Source organism: Equus quagga, unplaced genomic scaffold, assembly GCF_021613505.1.
Source record: "Equus quagga isolate Etosha38 unplaced genomic scaffold, UCLA_HA_Equagga_1.0 73442_RagTag, whole genome shotgun sequence".
Lineage (NCBI taxonomy): Eukaryota > Metazoa > Chordata > Mammalia > Perissodactyla > Equidae > Equus > Equus quagga.
Genome location: NW_025802777.1, coordinates 6,693,996 through 6,712,915, shown reverse-complemented (window position 1 = coordinate 6,712,915; position 18,920 = coordinate 6,693,996). Strand labels below are relative to the sequence as shown.

Below are 18,920 nucleotides of genomic sequence, written 5' to 3'. Positions count from 1 at the left end.
AAAATTTAATAAAAGCTCTAGATTCTCCCCAAGGAAAATGTTTACTTCCCCTGCCCTGACAGAACTCCTTAGCTCCCCTGAAGCCATCCTGAGGCCTCCTGATGTCTGTGGGCTCTACTCAGGAATCTCTGCATTTGGCACAATTACTCATTTAAAGATGGGGAATGGAGCTCTGAGGATATGAAGCAGCTTGCCCAGAATAATATTGCCAGTGGGTTGCAGAGCTGGGAACACAAGCCTTGTGTTCTTTGGCTGGCACTTCCAACACACGGTCACATGTTTTCTGTCTATTACTGATTTTTGAACACCAATCAAGTCCTCCTGGGCATTAGGGAAAAGCTGACGCTTGGATGCCCAGGGGCCTAAGAACTTTTGAAACTGCTTTGAATCCATCTCCTCGCCTGATACGGACGTGCTGCAGTGAAACGGCCATTCTCTACCCGACCTTGACCAGCCTGGCACTTCTTTTGAAGGTCAAAAAGAAGGCAACTTTTTCACGGCCTGGGAAGGTCAAATGAAGAGTGCAAGACCACCAGGAGATCCATCCTTGAAATCAACTTTCTTTTCTTATTATAAATTGGTACATTAAATGTCTATCTTCACCACTCCTAATTCAAGGAGAAGCACAGTGGGGACAGGTGTAAGAAAATGCCTGATTGATGTGAAACCAATTTGGTAGTTTCCATGGCCGCAGATAGGAACGCTAAACCCCTCAAAGGGCTTTCAACCAGTCTGGCCTGTTTCACATACATATTCTGTTCTCTAACTCAAGACTCACAGCAAAAGTAATCCCAGATGATAATCCATTTCCCCCAGTGTAGCCATGTATAAACCATTTTTATTTTTTATTTTTTTGGTGAGGAAGATTGTCCCTCTGTGTCAACATCTGTGTCAGTCTTCCTCTATTTTGTAGATGAGACACTGCCATAGCATGGCTTGATGAGTGGTGCGTAGGTCCACGCAAACCCCAGGCCACTGAAGCGGAGTGTGTGAACTTAACCACCACACCACCAGGCCAGTCCCCCATTTTAATTTTTATTAATCTAAAAATGCTGGAGAAAGGGCTTTAAAAACTTACCAATAAGTATATAAAACGTTTCTCCCATAAGCGTTGAGTTAACCAGAACTCCACCAAGTTTCATGAGGTCACTGTAATAAATATCATTGGGCCACTTCACTCGTAAGTCGATATCCTAAAGGAAAATCTGCATATTAATCAAGCAATCACAGGACACAAAGGGACCAGGTGAGGTCATCCAGCTAAAAGGAAGATGTGCAGAATACTCTTGAAACTAACAGAACGCCAGGGCTCACCCTCTTCTTTTTCAGACAGCTGATCACTCCTTCAGGACAAGGCACTGTTAAAGCACCTCTTGGAGCTATAAGGAAAGACCTAAAGGACACATTCGGCTGAAATCCCAGCATTTTCCCCACCTCCATCATCATCAAAAACACTTTCTGATGATGCCTATCTTGTGAATTGGGTCCATCATCTCAGTATCAAAAACCATCACCATGGAGTCCCCATCCTGTGCTAGGGGCAGGGGGCAGGGACAGGCTGATACTCTCAGGGTTCTTTTCCCTTAAAGAGCTTGAGAGAGAAAGATGGCCCTGAATTAAGCAATGACATAAGAGGCACGTAGAAACATCTGGAGTACAATCTACAGAGATACAGGGGAGGAACTGGTTTTATTGAGTGATCAGAGAAGGCCTCAGAGAACTGCCAGCTGTCAGCCTGGGCAACAGAAATGGACTTGTCCTGTGGCCCGCTCCGTCTCCATCCTGAAGGGTGTGCCCCAGTCACAGTGGAATGATCCAAGGGTGGACAGTGCCTTGCGCTGGGCCACTCAGACCCCCACCTCCCGCCGTGACTCTGAAGTTGGGATACACAGACTGGGTGAGACCCAGTAGGCACCAGAACTGCCAGGCCTCCTGGGCGTGGAGCTGGCAGCCAGGTTGTGCCACGTGTGGGTAGACAAAGCCCATCTGGACACATAAGGCTAGAAGGAGACACTCAGCAAAATAAAACCGAGACCAGAGAGAAGCTGACGGCTGGAGTCCCAGGGGCTGACACGGCACCAAGCCCCATCTCAGCACTGGTCTGTGTGTTACTTATACCAAACCCATGTGTTGGTGCTAGTGTCATCCCCATGTAACAGAGGAAGAAACTGCAGTTTAAAGGGATTGCCTGGCTTGCCTGAGGTTACAACTCGGAAGTGGCAGGGCTGGGATTCAAACCCAGGGCTTGCTGACACCAAGCCTCTGGGTGCTTAATACCATGCCGTGTAGACTGCAGCTCCCAAGAAACCCCCTCTCTCCTGCCAACAGGCCTTCTTTCCACCTTGCTCAGCTAGAATACATTTCTGGTCCTCAGATGCTCACCTGCCCTGGCAGAGCATTCTCTAGGCTGAGAAAAGAAATGCAGGAGCACAGAAGAACAAAGGTTCGAATAAAACGTGGGGCTTTCACCGTGACCCTCAACTGAGCGGGAGCTTCATATTTCTTCTGTCTAGAATAGGGTTCTCAGTGCACGGGTGGCATTTTGCGCCCCCCCCCCCCCCCCAGGGATATTTTGGCAATACTGGGAGACATTTCTGGTTGTGGTAGCTTGAGGAGTCCCACTGGCATCTAGTGAGGAGAGGCCAGAGATGCTGCTCCACATCCTCTGATGCACAGGATGGCCCTCCAACCAAGATGTGTGGGCCCAAACGTCAATAGTGCCAAGGGTGAGGAACGCTGGTCCCGAAAATCCATAACTTGGAGCCTTTGGTCTTGGTCACTCCCCCAATTCCCTTCCTTTCTCCTCTTCCACTTTCTTGTGTCCTACTGCGCCCAGCAGCATCCTTGCCATAGCTCAGCAGCAGCTCCTTCACCGCGGGGGCTTCTGCTGGCCCTGCTCTCCTGTTTCACTTCGCATTTTCAGATCTGCTTAGTTCATGTTTCAGCTTATGCCATTTTGGGTTCTCAAGCAAGTAAACAAAGCCCTCTATTCCAAGATGAAGAGAAAGGCCGCGTGCTTACTTTTCACTGTCTCCATCATTTATTCAAACAGCTGCTACGGGCCTCCTGTGCAGAAAGCACCATGCCAGGCTCTTTGGGGACCAAAATAAAACTGACCGTGCATTCAAACAGCTGGTTCCTTTGTAGGAGATAAAACAGGAGCACCAAGAACTCTGCTTGAGAGCAATCCATGGGAGACACCATCAAAGGGGCTTAGACATTTAAAGTGCCGTGAAGTGTTATAGGAGGGAGGGTTTGTGGCTAGAAGGCTCTGGGAACAGCATTTGAGCTGGGCCTCCCAGGGCGAAGAGCACTTCAAGGTGCAGAGAAGGGAGCAGGAGCAGGAATGTGTGGGTGGGAAGAGGCCTACAGGCGGCCGGCAGGACCCTGCAGACAGAGGAAACAGCAGGAGGAAGAGTGGGCAGACCAACGAGGGTTCTGGAAGGAATGGCGAATATTCCAGTGATGCTGCCTCTGGTCCGGGAGACTGGGCATGGTTTGTCTGCTGAGAGTGACATCTGGCCAGGGAAAGTTGGGGCCTGAGTGAAGGACCTTAGAATGGCAAACTCGATGCAGCTGGGTCCTATTTCAATCATCCTGTACTATACTGTGGAGGCTAACTGGACAGTGTTAAAAATAAATACGGACAGAGCTGATCCTAAAAGTTCTCATCACAAGGAAAAAAAATTTTTTTTGGTAACCATATGAGGTGATGGATGTTAACTAAACTTATTGTGGTCATCAATTCGTAATATGTGTAAATCAAGTCACTACGCTGTCACCTTAAACCTACACAGTGCTGTATGTCAACTGTATCTTAGTAAAACTGAAAATAAAATAAGAATAAAACCAAAGTCACATCATACAGGTGAGGCTGAGCCGGACGACTGTGGACAAAGGAAAAGAACTTTGGTGGGAGCCTTTTAAGGACAACGGGGGACCCAGGGCCCCCGGGTGCACTGTTGAGGGCAAGCTTCCCAGCCCCCATCCTGCTGCCCCCAGCACCTGGCACAGCTTTCGCACACAGCAGGCACTCAAAGAATGCTCGCTAAGGGAACCAGTGAGGCTACAAGGTCAAAATCAAAGCCATGAAAAAGCTAAGCAGACTAATTTTAAATTTAAATTTATTTTCCTAAGACGAATTAACCTGTTGCTAGGGTTAAAAATCTTTTCCCTCATGACAGAACTTTTATCTTCTCAAGTGCTTTATACCAGGCCAAATGCCCAGCTAGGGGGCTGCAGGCTGGGCCTGTGAAGGTCTGTGAAAGTGTAGGAGCCTGAGCCCGTCAGACACAGCCAGGATGCCAAGCGCCTGGTGATAAATGTCCTGTTTCAGTGTGCAGGCCAGTGACTTGACGTCATATGGAAACACATCCTGCAGTCCTACACACAGGGGCTGTGAGGACATGGCCACATCGGAGGGGGTTTAAGGGGGCAGTGGAGAGGCTGCTTCTCTGTTTAAACGCTGATGACAGGCCTCCTTTAAGAGTCATGATCTTAAGGGCGGGCCCCGTGGCCAGGTGGTTAAGTTTGCATGCTCCACTTCAGTGGCCCCGCATTTCGCCAGTTCAGATCCTGGGCCTGGACAGGGCACTGCTCATCAGGCCATGCTGAGGCTGCACCCCACACAGCACAGCCAGGAGGACCCACAACTAGAATAAGCAACTATGTACTGGGGGGCTTTGGGGAGAACAAGAAGGAAAAGAAAAAAGAGTCATGATCTTAGCATCTTGTTTCAGGAATTAATACAATAATTGTTTTTAGCTTAATATTAGAGCTATAGGTGGGAGGGAAGTGGGGAGGAACCTCCTCTTTATAGCCATAGGAGATTCTTCCAGGAAAACTGAGGAGGGGGAGACGGTAAGGAAGGCTGGGTTTGGGAGAAAAGGCTGCAGCCACTGTGTTAACTGCTCTCACTTCCTTGCCTTCTTAATAACTGACACCAAAACACCCAACAGCAACAATGAAGCAGGCCCGTGTGTCCATACAGCTGGGGTCAGACAACTCTGAACAAACCTGCACGTTGAACTTGGGCAGCCTCAGACAAAGGACGGCTCTGCTGAGCATGGACTGTGGCGAATGAAGATAGGAAGTGAGAAGGCTTTTGGGGTCTATAAAATAAGCCTCTTCACCAGAAAACACAGACAAATGGCCCCACCATCCAGGCCAACATGCTTCAAAGAAAACCAAAAAAAAAAAAAAAAGGCTTGCCCTTACTAGGATGTTTGAGAAATCTGATGACAGGACAGAAAGGGAATTCTGGGGAATAAACGCATTCCAGTGAGCCTGAAGCAGCCATAAAATCTGACAGTGCTTTTAAAACTCCAGGAGCACTCTGCTGCCAGCTTTGCAAAGAGCAGGCTGAGGCTCCACACGCAGCAATCATCCAGACGGATAACACAGACGAACCTGAGCTGAGATGTGCACACACAGCGGGGATGGAACGGTGATAAAACTGCACGTACCTGATACTCAGGAATGGACCTGACCGCCTCCACGACCGCCAGGGACATCAGATGCTGGACAAACGGAATCCTCTGTCCCAGCTGGGATCTCAGCGGGATGGAGACAAGCAGGGTAGAAAGAGCGCATCCCACGGGGCTCAGCCAAGCATTCCTTCCCCGCCCTGGAACACAGGCCCCATCAGGAAACCGGCCACTTTGCCACTTGGACAGACTCAGATGCACGTTGTGCCAGAAAATGTGCTGAGGACTCAGAGCCACACACTGAAGATGTGTCCTACTTGAATAAACCTGGACTGATAAAGATGCTTGGAGATTCTGGGGTTAACTCAGTCAAAGAGAAGCTTTTAAAATCTGAAGCTCTGCTGCTGAACAAGTTGCCAATAATTAGCATAATGTTCTGCCTCTGTGAGCATATCATTAATGCACTGATGATTCAAAGTCTTACAGTGTCTGAGCATCACTCTCGGTTTAATTCTCACCGTATGGTAATGCAGGCAAAAGCAGAGACAGTGGGAAAACTGGACCAAATCTATACTGGTCCAGGAGAGGTCCTGGAAGCCACTTTTTAGAAGTGATCCCTATTGTGGTGATGGTCCCAAAGCCCTGTGAATATATTAAAAGCCACAGAGTCATACACTCTAAATGGGGGAACTGTGTGGTATGTGAATTATATCTCACTATTATAAAGAAAAAAAAAAAGAAGCTGAATTTAAAAAGTGATCCCTGATATTAACTTTAAGTTATTTCCTTTAAAATAGAAGTCAAGAAAATAAAATATCAAAATGGGAGGGATAATCAAAGTTCTTCTGTCTTTTTTTTTTAAACCACCATATTGAGCCCCACAGGTTTGGATAAAATGAGTTTTTCTCTTTTGAGTTCTCTTCAAAAGACACGTCCAAGAGAAAGAAGCGGAAAACGGTGGATTTGCTATTTCGTTGCTTCTTCTGAGAAAGGCCCAAGAGGCTCTGAGAGTTAAAGCCTGTCTAGGTTGGCCTGGCACCAGCTGGGGTGGGAAGGGGAGGGCCAAGTGCATCCTGCACGACCACCAAGCAGGGAATCCGCTCTCAGCCAGACCCCAAATGGATTCTGGGAGGATGGGGGCTCTCACCTCCGAGGGTTAGCTGGTGGTGGAACCTCTGAGCAGCCCTCGGCCTCTCTGTGGTCACTTTGTGAATGATCATTAATCATTGATCAAGTGCCCACTCCATGCAAATTCCAGTGCCAGCAGGGTGGGGGCTGGCAGATGAAAAGCCCCCCCCCCCCCCCATATCACATTCAGCATAGACACAGAAGGTGCCTCACAGAGAACCTTCAGGAAAATAAATGTTTCTATAACACAGTTAGGATTCACACACTACAGTGCCTAGAATGTGTCAGAAAGTAGAATTTACAAGATGTAGGTAACGGAATGTTAAAACCATCACAAGCGAATGTCAAGTGATTAATAAACATCTTGGGTTGAGAGAATGCTTTAATCCCACTAAGGCTCCATCTTCTGGTCAATTCCCCTCCCTCTTCCTCCCTGTTAGGGGGTGTGACAACAGATGACTTCTCACAAGAGTCGTCTCGGCCATCGGCACACACAGTCAGCTCTCTGGCCGTGAGTGTCACAGATTTCAGAAAACAAAAACAACGGGAACAATAACAAAAGATGACTGACCTTTGCCCTGCGTTTGGCGGACTGCGATGGCTATTAAACCCATTTCCTGTGGCATCTCAAACATCAACCTGCGGACGGTGGGAAAGACTGGTCAGCCAGAACAGGCGAGGACATGAGAACCCGCAGCTCAAAGGGAGGGACACTGTTTGCACTCATTTGTGAATGTGTGGCTAAGGAAGGGCCACTTTCTGGGTTTCAAGGGATACTGACCCCACTCCCAGCCTCTATGGTGAGAATGATGGAAAAGGGATTAAGAAAACACCATTTAATACCAAAAAAGATTAGGCAGGAATCTGAGAGGGCATGTGTACCTGCCTGAGTTATTATTCAGTTTTATTGAAGATGTTATTAGATTATATTTCTTTGGAAATATCCTACCCTATCAAGTTCTTTCTCCCCACTCTAATGTAGGGTCCCTTCCTCGAGTGACAACTAGCAATTCCTGACATTTGTTTCTACTTACGGTGCGTTTCTGTCCGAACACTAGAACATAATCATAACACAAGTTTCTGATTATTCACCAAACCAATATGGTGGCAATAAAGCCGTTTAAAAGATACACTGTCCCCTGAGAACTAATTATGTTTTAACCATAGTAAATAAATCTACACCTTCTGAGAACTAGGGAGAAGCTTGGGTCATTTTAGGCTTCAGTTCTGCTTTTAAAATGGTTTCATTTAAAAGAATACCAACTTCCCTTTGGGGGAGAGGTAGAAAAGTGCACTATATCTCCACCGAATGAGTCAACATGAACTCTTTTTTTTCAGAAAAGGAAAGGAAAAAAATCCCTCACTCTGAGAATTTCTTGCCTGATACGTTCCACATATTTGAGCTCCGTTCGGAAGGTTTTCCTCTGTGTGCCCGGGAGATGCTGACCAGGGACGGAGCAGGCACAGCTCATGGTAGGATTTATTCAACAAAGCGAAAATCAGTTTTGCCCACTGTCTGTGCAGCTGCTGGGGCCTCTCTGAAATTCTTTTTCAGGGAGGGAAGTGGCGAAGGCAGGGATGAGGGAGAGATGGCATTTGGTATAAACATAAAGTTTCCAAGAATAGTTCCCAGGGTTCCACAGCACCCCTGTGCGGAGGAGAAGGGACTCTAAAGGAAGCCCATGCTCTGACAGCTCTTCATTCCCTCCTCCGGACACTGGGAACAGGATGAAACTTTACAAATGGCAAGAGAAGAGAAATACGTAAAAGCGGAGAGAGAAAGAGCATGGTGTCTCTGCACCAGTGGCTCACAGAGCTGTGCCCCGGTGTGGAGGCGCCCAGAAGACCCCTTTCCTTGCTGGGAAGAGCCGGGCCACTTCGGGCAGGGGGCTGGGTTGGTCCAACAGGCACAGGGCACTCCCAGTGAGCAGGCCGCCCCACGGTCCGCGTGCCAAGCCCACTTCCATCTCACATGAAATACAACTCCAGAAGTATTTCTCTTGGACACCATGAATAACCCATTGAGATCGGCTGCGCCTATATGCTGCTGGGCTCCAAGAATAAAGCGTCCTTTTCCTGTGTTGGACTGGGAGAAAATCCTAAGAAGGAATCCTTGTCCATGTGGGGAAGAACCATTGTCTTCTAGAAACCTCTTGCTTTCCAGAGAGCAGCAGCACCCCTTCACCTGGGCTCCTAAGGCCTCGGGCTTGGCTCAGGGTAGGGGGGTGGCTAACAAACTTCTCTGTGGGAAGGCGGGGATGATTTAGCACATTGTGAGCAGATTGTGAAATCTCTCTCAATGGCAGGCAATCTAGGATGTTCTTTAAATAGACATGTAGATGGTAGACAGTCATGTCTATAGCCAGTGATGGCGATGGTGGAATTAGGCTGGGGTGGGGATGGGGGGAGGGCGGTGAGGTTCAGAAACCAAACACAGACTTCCAGAACAAAGAGAAATGATTAAGGGAACATATGCACTAAACTGCTGGAGGTTTGGCAGCAGTTAACAGGGCATATTGATGAGAAGATGGAGTTTGTGCTGCTGAAGGCCAAGAGGAAATTCTGCAAGGAGGGAGACAACGGGGGGAAGGAGGTACGGCTTAGCTTGAGACAACTGGAGGCCGCCAGATTTACTTGTGCTATCTGAGATAACTCCGGGGGCCAAACCACACGGCTCACGGTCAACAAAGAAGCATTTATGAACTTTGTAAATTTTGCATTTCTGAAAATGAAGTTGCTAGAGTTTGCTTTAGCAGAAAGGAGACACTGTACACGCACTTCCATCCTGAGCTGATGATGTTCTCACAAAAGGAAACAGAAAAAGAACAAAAAGGAGGGTGTTACATAATGATTACTTCCCTGTCTCTGTATATTTTCCTTCCTCCTTTGGCAAAGGCTGTGGAATAAAAGGTTTCTGTGAGTGGCAGCCAAGTGCGTTGAATGTCATACCAACGGGGCACCAAGAAAAGTGTTCTGTTTCTGTCTGAAACATCCGGAGCCCTGTAAAGGTCACTTTGCAAATGGGACAGCATCCTGACCACTTTGGTTGCTAAGGACATCATATCATAGCTCCTACTGGACACTCTGCCAACGGGAATGTCCTGAATTTCATGTGGTCGTTGGAATAAAGCTTCAACAATAAGACTAATCTAGAAGACAGGCCAGTGTGAATTAGTGAAAATTCTGAATGAACAAAAATTTTAATTAAGCCCAGTCAATCCACTTTGGGGATTCAAACCTAAGGAAATAGTCCACATTTACCAGAGTGCTATAAAAGTAAAACTTTAGAAAGAATCTATGTGTCCAGTAGGGGAATGGATAAGTAAATTATGGTACATGAAGTCAATGGAGTAATTTGTAGTCATTAAAAATGACAGTTATGAAGACTATTAGCAACACGGAAGAAAGGCTTGCAACAGAACATTAAGTTTAAAGAGCAGGATAAAAAACTACACCCACTTTTATTCCAACTATGTAAAATTCATAGAAAAGGGAGGGAGATTTGACAAAACAATAATGGTGGCTTTATCAGGATGACTTTTTTCCTTTTCTTTTATTTTTAAACTTTAAGATGATCGGTTACCTTTAATTTTACAATTATTTTGAAAAACGTGGGGGGAAAAAGCATGACTTTTATGTTCAGATATAATATTTGTAATTAACTATTCATAAGTATTTCTAAGAATAGGACAAAAAGATCTGCTTTAAAAATAAATAAAAAAATAATTATTTATGTCACCCATTTTCCTTATAAGCACTTAGCAGGAGCTTATTTGAGGGTAATTAATGAGTGGAAATTCTTAAAACTAGTCTGTTCATATGAATGAGAGCCTTAAAAATTTTATACCTTCTGACTCATTGACTGTGCTTGTAAGATTGAATCCTAAGGAATACTCAGAGAGGGGAACAAAATAATTCAAGGGCACAACTATTCATCACAGCCTTACACTGTGAAAAGTCAGAAACAATACAAACAGTCCATGATAGGGGAATGAAAAGAAATCATAGCATCCCCACATGAAAAAATATCGTGTAGCCGTCAGCGATATGGGCAAACGTCCATTGGACACCCTTAGGTCATTTAATCAGGATGCAAAAGTCTATATACAGTGTGTTCCCAGGATGTCTTAAGATATACTTTAAAAAATTTTAGGAAATATAACAAAATATTAGCTGTGATTATTTTGAGAAGTGTAATTATTTGAAAAATATAGAAAAGTACCACGCAGAAAATAAGCCATCCATACAAGCCCTTCTTCTTATTAAAAAAGTACATTCTTTTAGACTTTTTCCCCTTTTAAAAAAATACACATGGATGTATTTTACAAAATAAGTTTCTGAAAACTGGAAAAATTCCTTATTTTGGAGCTATTGAAATGATGTTGTAGATGGATAGTTATAGATGTTATTATGTTGACAATTAAAAAGGCAGGCTTTAGAAACAGCATTATTGATCCAATTTATGTAGGCTACGTATTCCTATGTGCATTTATAGAAGAATACAGGACACCGATTAACAGTGGTTATCTCCAGAATGTGGAGGCAGAATTATATGATGATTTTAATTTCTTCTTTATGTTCTTCTGCGTAACCTTTGGGTGGTAAGGTTTCAAGCAGTTTTTATTTTCTTCTTTATATTTTTCTGAATTTTCCAGTATTTCTAGACTTGAAGTAGATTCATTTTATAATCAAGGAAAATGCTATTTAAAAAAAGATGTATTTAAACCCAACTTTTCTTTAAGTAGGTTAAGCATGCACCCGCCAGCTCATGCTCTCCCGAGAAATCACAGACTCACAATGCAGCGGCAGCCAAGGGTCTGAGCTTCACCAGGCTTGCTGTATGAATCCTCCCAGTAACTCACACATCACACATATGGCCACACTTGTCCCTCAGACTCGTTCCCTGGTGGAGCATGTGGCCTATGCAATGGCGGCAGGCTGAGTCCAGGTTACGTCCTCACACAGACTGCCTCTGGGCGGGGGAGACGGCGCGCACAGGCTGCCAGCATCCTCGGGGTCTGCATGCTGGGGGCACTGAGGAGCTCCATCAACTGTGTTCGTGGTGCACATGCTGCATCTTTTCTTTGATGTTTTCTCCCCCCAATTTTCTCAGTTTTGACTTCTCTTTTCTTAGTGTTCAGAAAGACATTCTCAGACAGTCCCCTCATGTTTGGTGTGTATGTGAAAAAGAAACCCAGCAAGGACGTAGGGAGGAGGCAGGAGGAGGAAGACGACCCAGGAAGTCAGATTTTAAGGTTAACTACTTATTTCTGATTTTGGAAAACTTCCCTGGAAGATGAATTCTCGCTATTCATAACCCTGTTGACTTCTGTGTAGTTCAAAGAAACAGTCCTAACTTCATTTCAAAAACTATTTTTTTTAATGTATTACATTTCAACACCAACCATTATATTTGGGTAGCACTTTTTAAAAAGTTATAAAGCTAAATATTAAGATATTTTGTTTTTTAAAAAGTATCACTCTAACGGAACCACCAATTTTTTTAAAAAGCTATCTTCTGTGCAAGAATGCATAGTGTTACTTTTTGAAAGAAAAATGAGTAGTGGTTCCTGCTAACAACAACACAGAAAATGGAGCAAGAGGCATGGCAGGGTCCTACAATGCACAGGGACGTGGTCTGGGGTGGAATATGCAGGACCTCTGACCGGTGACTTCTGAACAGGCAGCCAGGCACGTGGGCGCAAGGCTGAGGTTGATGGTCCCAAGGAAGCACAATGCTATCCAGAGACCCCAGGGCTATTATTCCTGGCAGGAAAGGAAAGTTCCAGAGGAACTTCAGAAACACCACTGTGGAGGAAAGACTCAGACAGGGAAATGGACAGATGTGGATGCAAACCCCAGTGTCGACGTGAACTAACATCAAGTAAGGGGCTCCATCTCTCTAAATCTCTTCAGCCGCCTATGAAATGGAACTTGGTGCATTTTTGGTAAGAATGAATCATGAGGGAATACACAAAGTGGTCCGACACAGAGTAGCTGCTTAAATATAGCACTTTCTCTTTGTCATGCAGATCCTAGAACTTTTTTTTTTAAGATTTTATTTTTCCTTTTTCTCCCCAAAGTCCCCTGGTACATAGTTGCATATTTTTAGTTGTGGGTGCTTCCAGTTGTGGCATGTGGGACTCTGCCTCAGCATGACTTGATGAGCGGTGCCATGTCCGCGCCCCGGATCCGAACTGGCAAAATCCCGGGCCGCCGAAGCAGAGCGTGCAAATTTAACCACTCAGCCCCGGGGCTGGCTCCCATATCCTAGAACTTCTTGCTGCCAGATCAGAACCTGGGGCTAAAAAGCTTTCAGATTAACACTGGTCATTGGGGTTGTAAAATCTCCACCTCCAGTCCTAGGCTCTCTGAACCCACTTAGCAAAGCCAGAAACAGTTGGTTGAACTAGTCTTTTGGTTGACTTTAAAGGTAGCACTTTCTTTAGGTTATTGCTTACAAATAATTTTGCTCACTGACGCACACAGGCACATAATACAGTAGTTTTATTAATATATTCTTCCATTAGCTTCCGGTTTTGACATTTAGAGCTGGAACGACCTATCATCCTGGATGCTGTCAGACAAGAAAGCTGTATATCACATTGCCTTCCTCCTCTTTTGGTTTATAACAGGATGAGCATTTCAATTAGAGGCAGAATGGGAATTTGGAATGCTCAAGAGTAGAGACATCACAAACCACCCCTCTCCGTGTTCTCCAGAAGCAGAGGCCCCACCTGTACTTCTGTTGTTGAAGGATAACTGTGGGTCAGGCCCCGTGTTAGAGATGCCTGTTTAATTTCCATATCTCCTAGCACACCAACCGTTCATAGGTTTTCGGCTAATCTTCCCCATCTCTGATATCATAACAGCATCTACACTACTGCTAAATCATTTCATTGCTCACAGGGAAGGAGTCTTGTGGACTCAGCTTTCAGGATGAGGTACCTTCCCAGCAGATCAAGCATTTATTGATGTTGGTCTGTATTATTCAATCAAGATGAACACAAACCATTGTTTCTTACCCATGACACTGCACCATAAAAACTGGCTGTCTGAGCATCACCTCTTTCTACCTTAGACCAGCGCAGTTACAGAATTCGAAGATGGACAACTAAGCTTGCGTAGATTGAAACAGTCACGGTGCCCACAGCTACCTCTGTGGCCACGCCTCGATGACAATCCTGATCTGGATCTTTGCCTTCTGGAGGAGAGCCTTCACTATACCACCCCATATGGGAACTCAGACCATGTCCTAACCCGCCAACAAGGAGTCCCCTGATCACAGGATCTTCCCAACCCACCCCTCATGCTGATCTGAGCCCATCATCTTCAACTAGGTGTGGAGGGGCTTTCTCTGGAGTGTGTCCACCGCCATCCCCACGAGTCATCTACCCCAGCAGAGGGCCTTCTGCTGGGAAATGCAGCTGCCATTTCAGAAGATGGACACTGACTCATCTTCACCACATGGCGAGCAGACATCTGAGAATCGTTTTCCCGCAGGCACTGGGTAGCCGTTTCAACTTGGTCACTTGGAACTGATGCCAGTTTTTTGCGCGACGAGTGGCACTTTACATGCATTTCCCATCTAAGCTTTACAAGCCAGACGAGGACAGTCTTGGAAAGGCGAAACCACTTTGATAAGGCCACAGAGCCAGCAAATCAGGAATTCAGATCAAGTTCTGGTTGGTTCTAAGGCCCATGCTATTTTGTTTTTGTTTTTAACCTTTTACTTTGAAATAGAATCAGACTTACAGAAAAGTTGGAAGGATGAGATAAAGAATTCCTACATGCCCTTCACCCAGCACCCAGATTTCCCAAATGTTAACTTTTTACCCACATAGGCTGTTCATCTCTCTGTCTGTCTGTCCATCCATAATTTTTTTTCTGAACCATGTGAGAGTAAGTTGTAGCCATAATCTCTCTTTATCCCTATACACTTCAATGTATCTTTCCTAAAAGTCAACGGTATTATTTTACATAATCAGAGTGCAATGATCAAAATCGGAATTTAACATCGATACAACACTATTATCTAATCCAGGAGTCAGCAAACTTTTTCTGTAAAAGACTAGATAGTAAGTATAATAGTAAGATATTAAGATAAGTATCTTATAAGTATTAAATATTAAGTAAGTATAAGATAAGTATTAAGTAAGATAGATAGCAAGTATTTTAGTCTTTGTGAGCCATATGGTTTCTGTTGCAACTATTTAACCCTGCTGTCCCAGAGCAAAAGCAGCCGTAGATAAGATGCATAAGTGTGGCTGTGTTTCAGCAAAACTTTATGGACACAGAAACTTGAATTTCATATAATGTTGATGTGTCACAATTTTTTTAACTAATAGACTTCATTTTTTGAGCAGTTTTAGATTTATAGAAAAACTGAGAACATACAGAGTTCCCATACGCCCCTTCCTCCCCTCATAGCTTCCCCATTAACATCTTATATTAGTGTGGTACATTTGTTATAATTGATGAACCAATATTGATACATTATTATTAACTAAAGCCCATAGGTTAATATTAGGCTTTACTCTTTGTATTGTACAGTTTTATGGGTTTTGACAAATGTATGATGACATGTGTCCACCGTTACAGTATCATATAGAACAGTTTCACCGCCCTGAAAATCCCCTGTGCTGCACCTACTTGCTCCTCTTTTCCTCCCCTCAGCCCCTGGCAACCACTGATTTTTTTACAGTCTCTACAGTTTTGCTTTTCTAAAATGTCATATAAATTTTACTCTTTTTAAAACTTTTTCCAATCATTTAAAAATGTAAAAACCATTCTGAGCTCTTAGGCGGTACAAAAACTGGCAGCAAACCAGATTTGGCCGGAGGGCTTGAGTTTGCCAACCCTTGATCTCACCTACAGAATTTATTCAAATTTCAACCACTGGCCTAATAATGCCCTTGATAGCAAAACACAATCTTCTTTCTGGTTTCGGATCTAATCCAGGATTATCTGTTTCCTTTAACTGTCATGTCTCCTTACTCTCATTTAATCTGCTTCAATTCTTTAGTCTTACTGTCTCCCATGATCTAGACATTTTTTGAAGAGTGTAAGACATTACAGTTATTTTGTCAAATGTCCCTCAGTTTAGATGATCTGAAATCTCCTTGTGATTAGCCTCAGTTAGCATTTTGGGCAGGAACACACATCAGTGAGGCTGCATCCTTCTCAGTGCATCATATCAAGAGGCACACGGTGTCGCCTTGTTCCAGTGTTGGTGAGTTAACTTTGATCCACTTGGTTAAGATGGTATGTGCTAGGTTTCTCCACTGTACAGTTCCTGTTTTTCCATTGCAATTAGTAAGTACTTACTGGGAGATAAATATTATGTTTCTCATAAAGTTGAATCTATTAGTTTCAGCATCTGTGGATGATTCTTGCTTGAATCGATTATTTATTTGATGGCTGCCAAACAGTGATTTTCTGATTCCACTATTTCTTCCATATTTACTTGTTGGGATGCTCCCATAAGGAAGACCTTTCTCTTCTCTTCCACTTATTTATCTTTTTATTTATTTATATCAGAATGGACATATATATTCTAATTTTATTCAATGGATTATATACTTTCCTATTGTTATTTATTTTGATGCTCAAATTGACCCAGATTTGGAACCTTCAGCTGATTCCTGGGTCCTATGGACATGCCCCTGTCATCTTTCAGCTCTTCCTTACTTTCTAGCATAAGAAGAAGTTCCAGGCTCACGTTGAATTTTCTCAGCCCAGCCCTGGAATCAGCCTTTTCTCCAAGGAGCTCTGGTTCCTTTTAGGAGAGAAAGATATTTATAAAGCAAATCTGGGTGCTAGGAAAGAGATAGAAAGTGTGCTTTTACTTTCCTTTCCTCCTTTCCTCCCTTCCTTCCTTCCTTTCTCTCTCCCTCCCATCCATCCACCTACCTTAAAAACTACAGTGAATATAGTCAATAATATTGTAATAACTTGGTGTGGTGACAGATGGTGGCTAGACTTATCCTGATGATCATTTTGTAATGTATAAAAATATCAAGTTGCTATGTTGTACACCTGAACCTAATATAGTATTATATGTCAATTATAATTTTTTAAAAAAACATGAGTTCCTCGAAAACTCCAATTGCAGTTCAACATCACAAAGTTCATTCTATTCTCCCCCTTTCTATATTTGTAACTTCCTTCTCCAATAATGACCAATCTGGCTCCCATTATCTCAAACATATATACCTATTTGCTCAATACTGTAATAAACAGAAAGTAGTTTCAGGACTGCTGAACCATGCTACCATGAAAAACAAACTAACTACGAGTCAATATTTGTCTACGGTTCTTTTTTGTCTTTAGCCTGAGGGAACACAAACACTGGGCTTGCTCCTTTTTGCTTTCACTTTAGTGTGGTTACATGAATCATCTGAAGTAAGGTTAGGCTTAATTGCGCTTCTGTATTCCATTACAGGGTCCTCCTCCAATCCCTGGTTTTTTAAAATTTTTTAACTTGATTCCAAGAGTCACAACTGCACAGAAAAGTAATACTCTGAGAAGTGTCACGCTCCCCACCCATCCCTTCTACCTGGATCTCCCCCTCCTGCTCCTTTCTGTAAATAACAGTTCAACTAATCTCTCTCGTTTCTGGTTTTTTCTTCCGATGTTTCTTTCTGTACCAATGAACAGATACATGTATATTTTCTTATTTCTCTTTCTTCCTTATAGAAAGTTTCGGTTTTGTAAGATACCCCTTTGCCTGTTGTTGTTTTTTCACTTAACATAACCTGGAAACACTCTTTGTAAGTTCATAGAGCTCTTCCTCATTCTTTCTGAAGCTGAGCAGCACCCCACTGTGTGGATGTAGCATAGCTTGTTCAGCCCCTCTCCTATGTGTAGGCAAGCAGGTAGTTTCCAAAATGGCAGTATAATGAATACCCTTATTCACATGTATTTTCATATTGTTGGAGGTGTATCTTCAGAGTAAATTCCTAGGAGTGGGATGTTGGCTCAGAAGGAATATGCATATGTGGCTTGTTAGATACAGCCAGACTCGCCTCCCCTACTGAAGGACCAGCCACGTATGGGACACCTGTTCCCCACAGCCTCACCACAGAGCACGATGACACACTTTTTAGTTTTTGCCAATCTGATATGTGAGAGATGGTATTTCAGGGTAGTTATAATTGGCTTTTCTCTTATATGTGAGGTTTTCATATGTTTAAGGGCTATTTTTATATGTATATAGTGTGAATTACCTGTTCACGTCTTTTGCCTATTTTTAAGAGTTCCTTGTATATTAGGGAGTATTAGTGCTTTATCTGTGTTATCCTGCTAATATTTTCTCCTGGTTTATTTGTCTTTTGATTTTGTTTTTGCTGTTTTTTACTGTGCAAAATTTTTTATTTTTAATTTTTATGTATTCCAATGTATCAATCTTTTCTTTTACTGCCTCTTGTTTTTGTGTCATCAGAACCTTTCCCGACACTCAGGCTATACAGGAATTTATCTGCTTATTTATAGTATGCAGAGTTTCACTTTCTAAGTTTAGATCCCTTACTCATTTGGAGTTTATTTTTATGTATGGTGAAAGGTATGAATCAGATTTTATCTTTTTCCCCATATGTCTATCAAATTGCCCCAGGAACTTTGTTAAAAAGTTGACCCTTGGCCTAGGAATTTGAGATGCCACCTTTCTTTTATACTAAATTTCTATAGGTACTTGGGTCTATTTTTGGACTTTCTATTCCTTTCTGCTGTCTCTCCATTTATCCATGTGCCAATATCACACTATTTTAATTACAGAAGCTTTACAGTGTGTTTTAAAATCTAGCAAGGCTAGTACCACCTCATGTCTTTTCTTTTTCATTGTTTTTCTGCCTATTCTTGCATACTTATTTTTCCAAGTAAACTTTAGCATCTAGCTTAATGGTAAAAAAAAAAAAAAAAAAAAAAAAAAACACCCAAAAACAGCTTAATGGTATTTTTAGTCCAAATGCATTAAGTTGGGGAGAACTGACATCTTTGTGATGTTGAGTTCTCTCGCCATGAGCAAGGGATGTCTTACATTTGTTCAAGTATACTTTTGTGTTTCTCAAACACATTTTAACGTTATCTCATGTGAAATTTGCATATTTCTTGTTAAGTTCATTCTTAGGTATTTTATCTTATTTGTTGTGATTGTAAACGCATACCATAATATCCTTTACTGGTTACTGTTTGTGTATATAAAGACTATTGATTTCTTTGTGTTAATTTTATATCTCGCTCACTTGCTGAATTCTTTTATTGCTTCAGTAAGAGAATCATTGGTTCTCTAAGGTTTCCCATATCATCTGCAAATGGAGATCATTTCCTTCTTTTTCAATTAAGCCTCTAATTGACTTCTCTTGTCTA

At 43.2% G+C, this 18,920-nt stretch overlaps 1 protein-coding gene across 2 annotated transcripts in view; it reads right to left on the bottom strand.

Annotated features, from left to right (window-relative positions):
* The window catches only part of LOC124234277 (biotin--protein ligase-like), a 184,386-nt gene that overhangs the window by 6,643 nt on the left and 158,823 nt on the right, over nucleotides 1-18,920 (bottom strand). For both annotated transcript variants that reach the window (XM_046651538.1, XM_046651539.1), the window contains 3 exons: nucleotides 7,126-7,193; nucleotides 5,466-5,626; nucleotides 1,079-1,193 (listed from right to left, as the gene is read on the bottom strand). In XM_046651538.1, coding sequence (XP_046507494.1) covers nucleotides 1,079-1,193; nucleotides 5,466-5,626; nucleotides 7,126-7,193 — 344 coding nt within the window. The remainder of the gene's footprint in view (nucleotides 1-1,078; nucleotides 1,194-5,465; nucleotides 5,627-7,125; nucleotides 7,194-18,920) is intronic.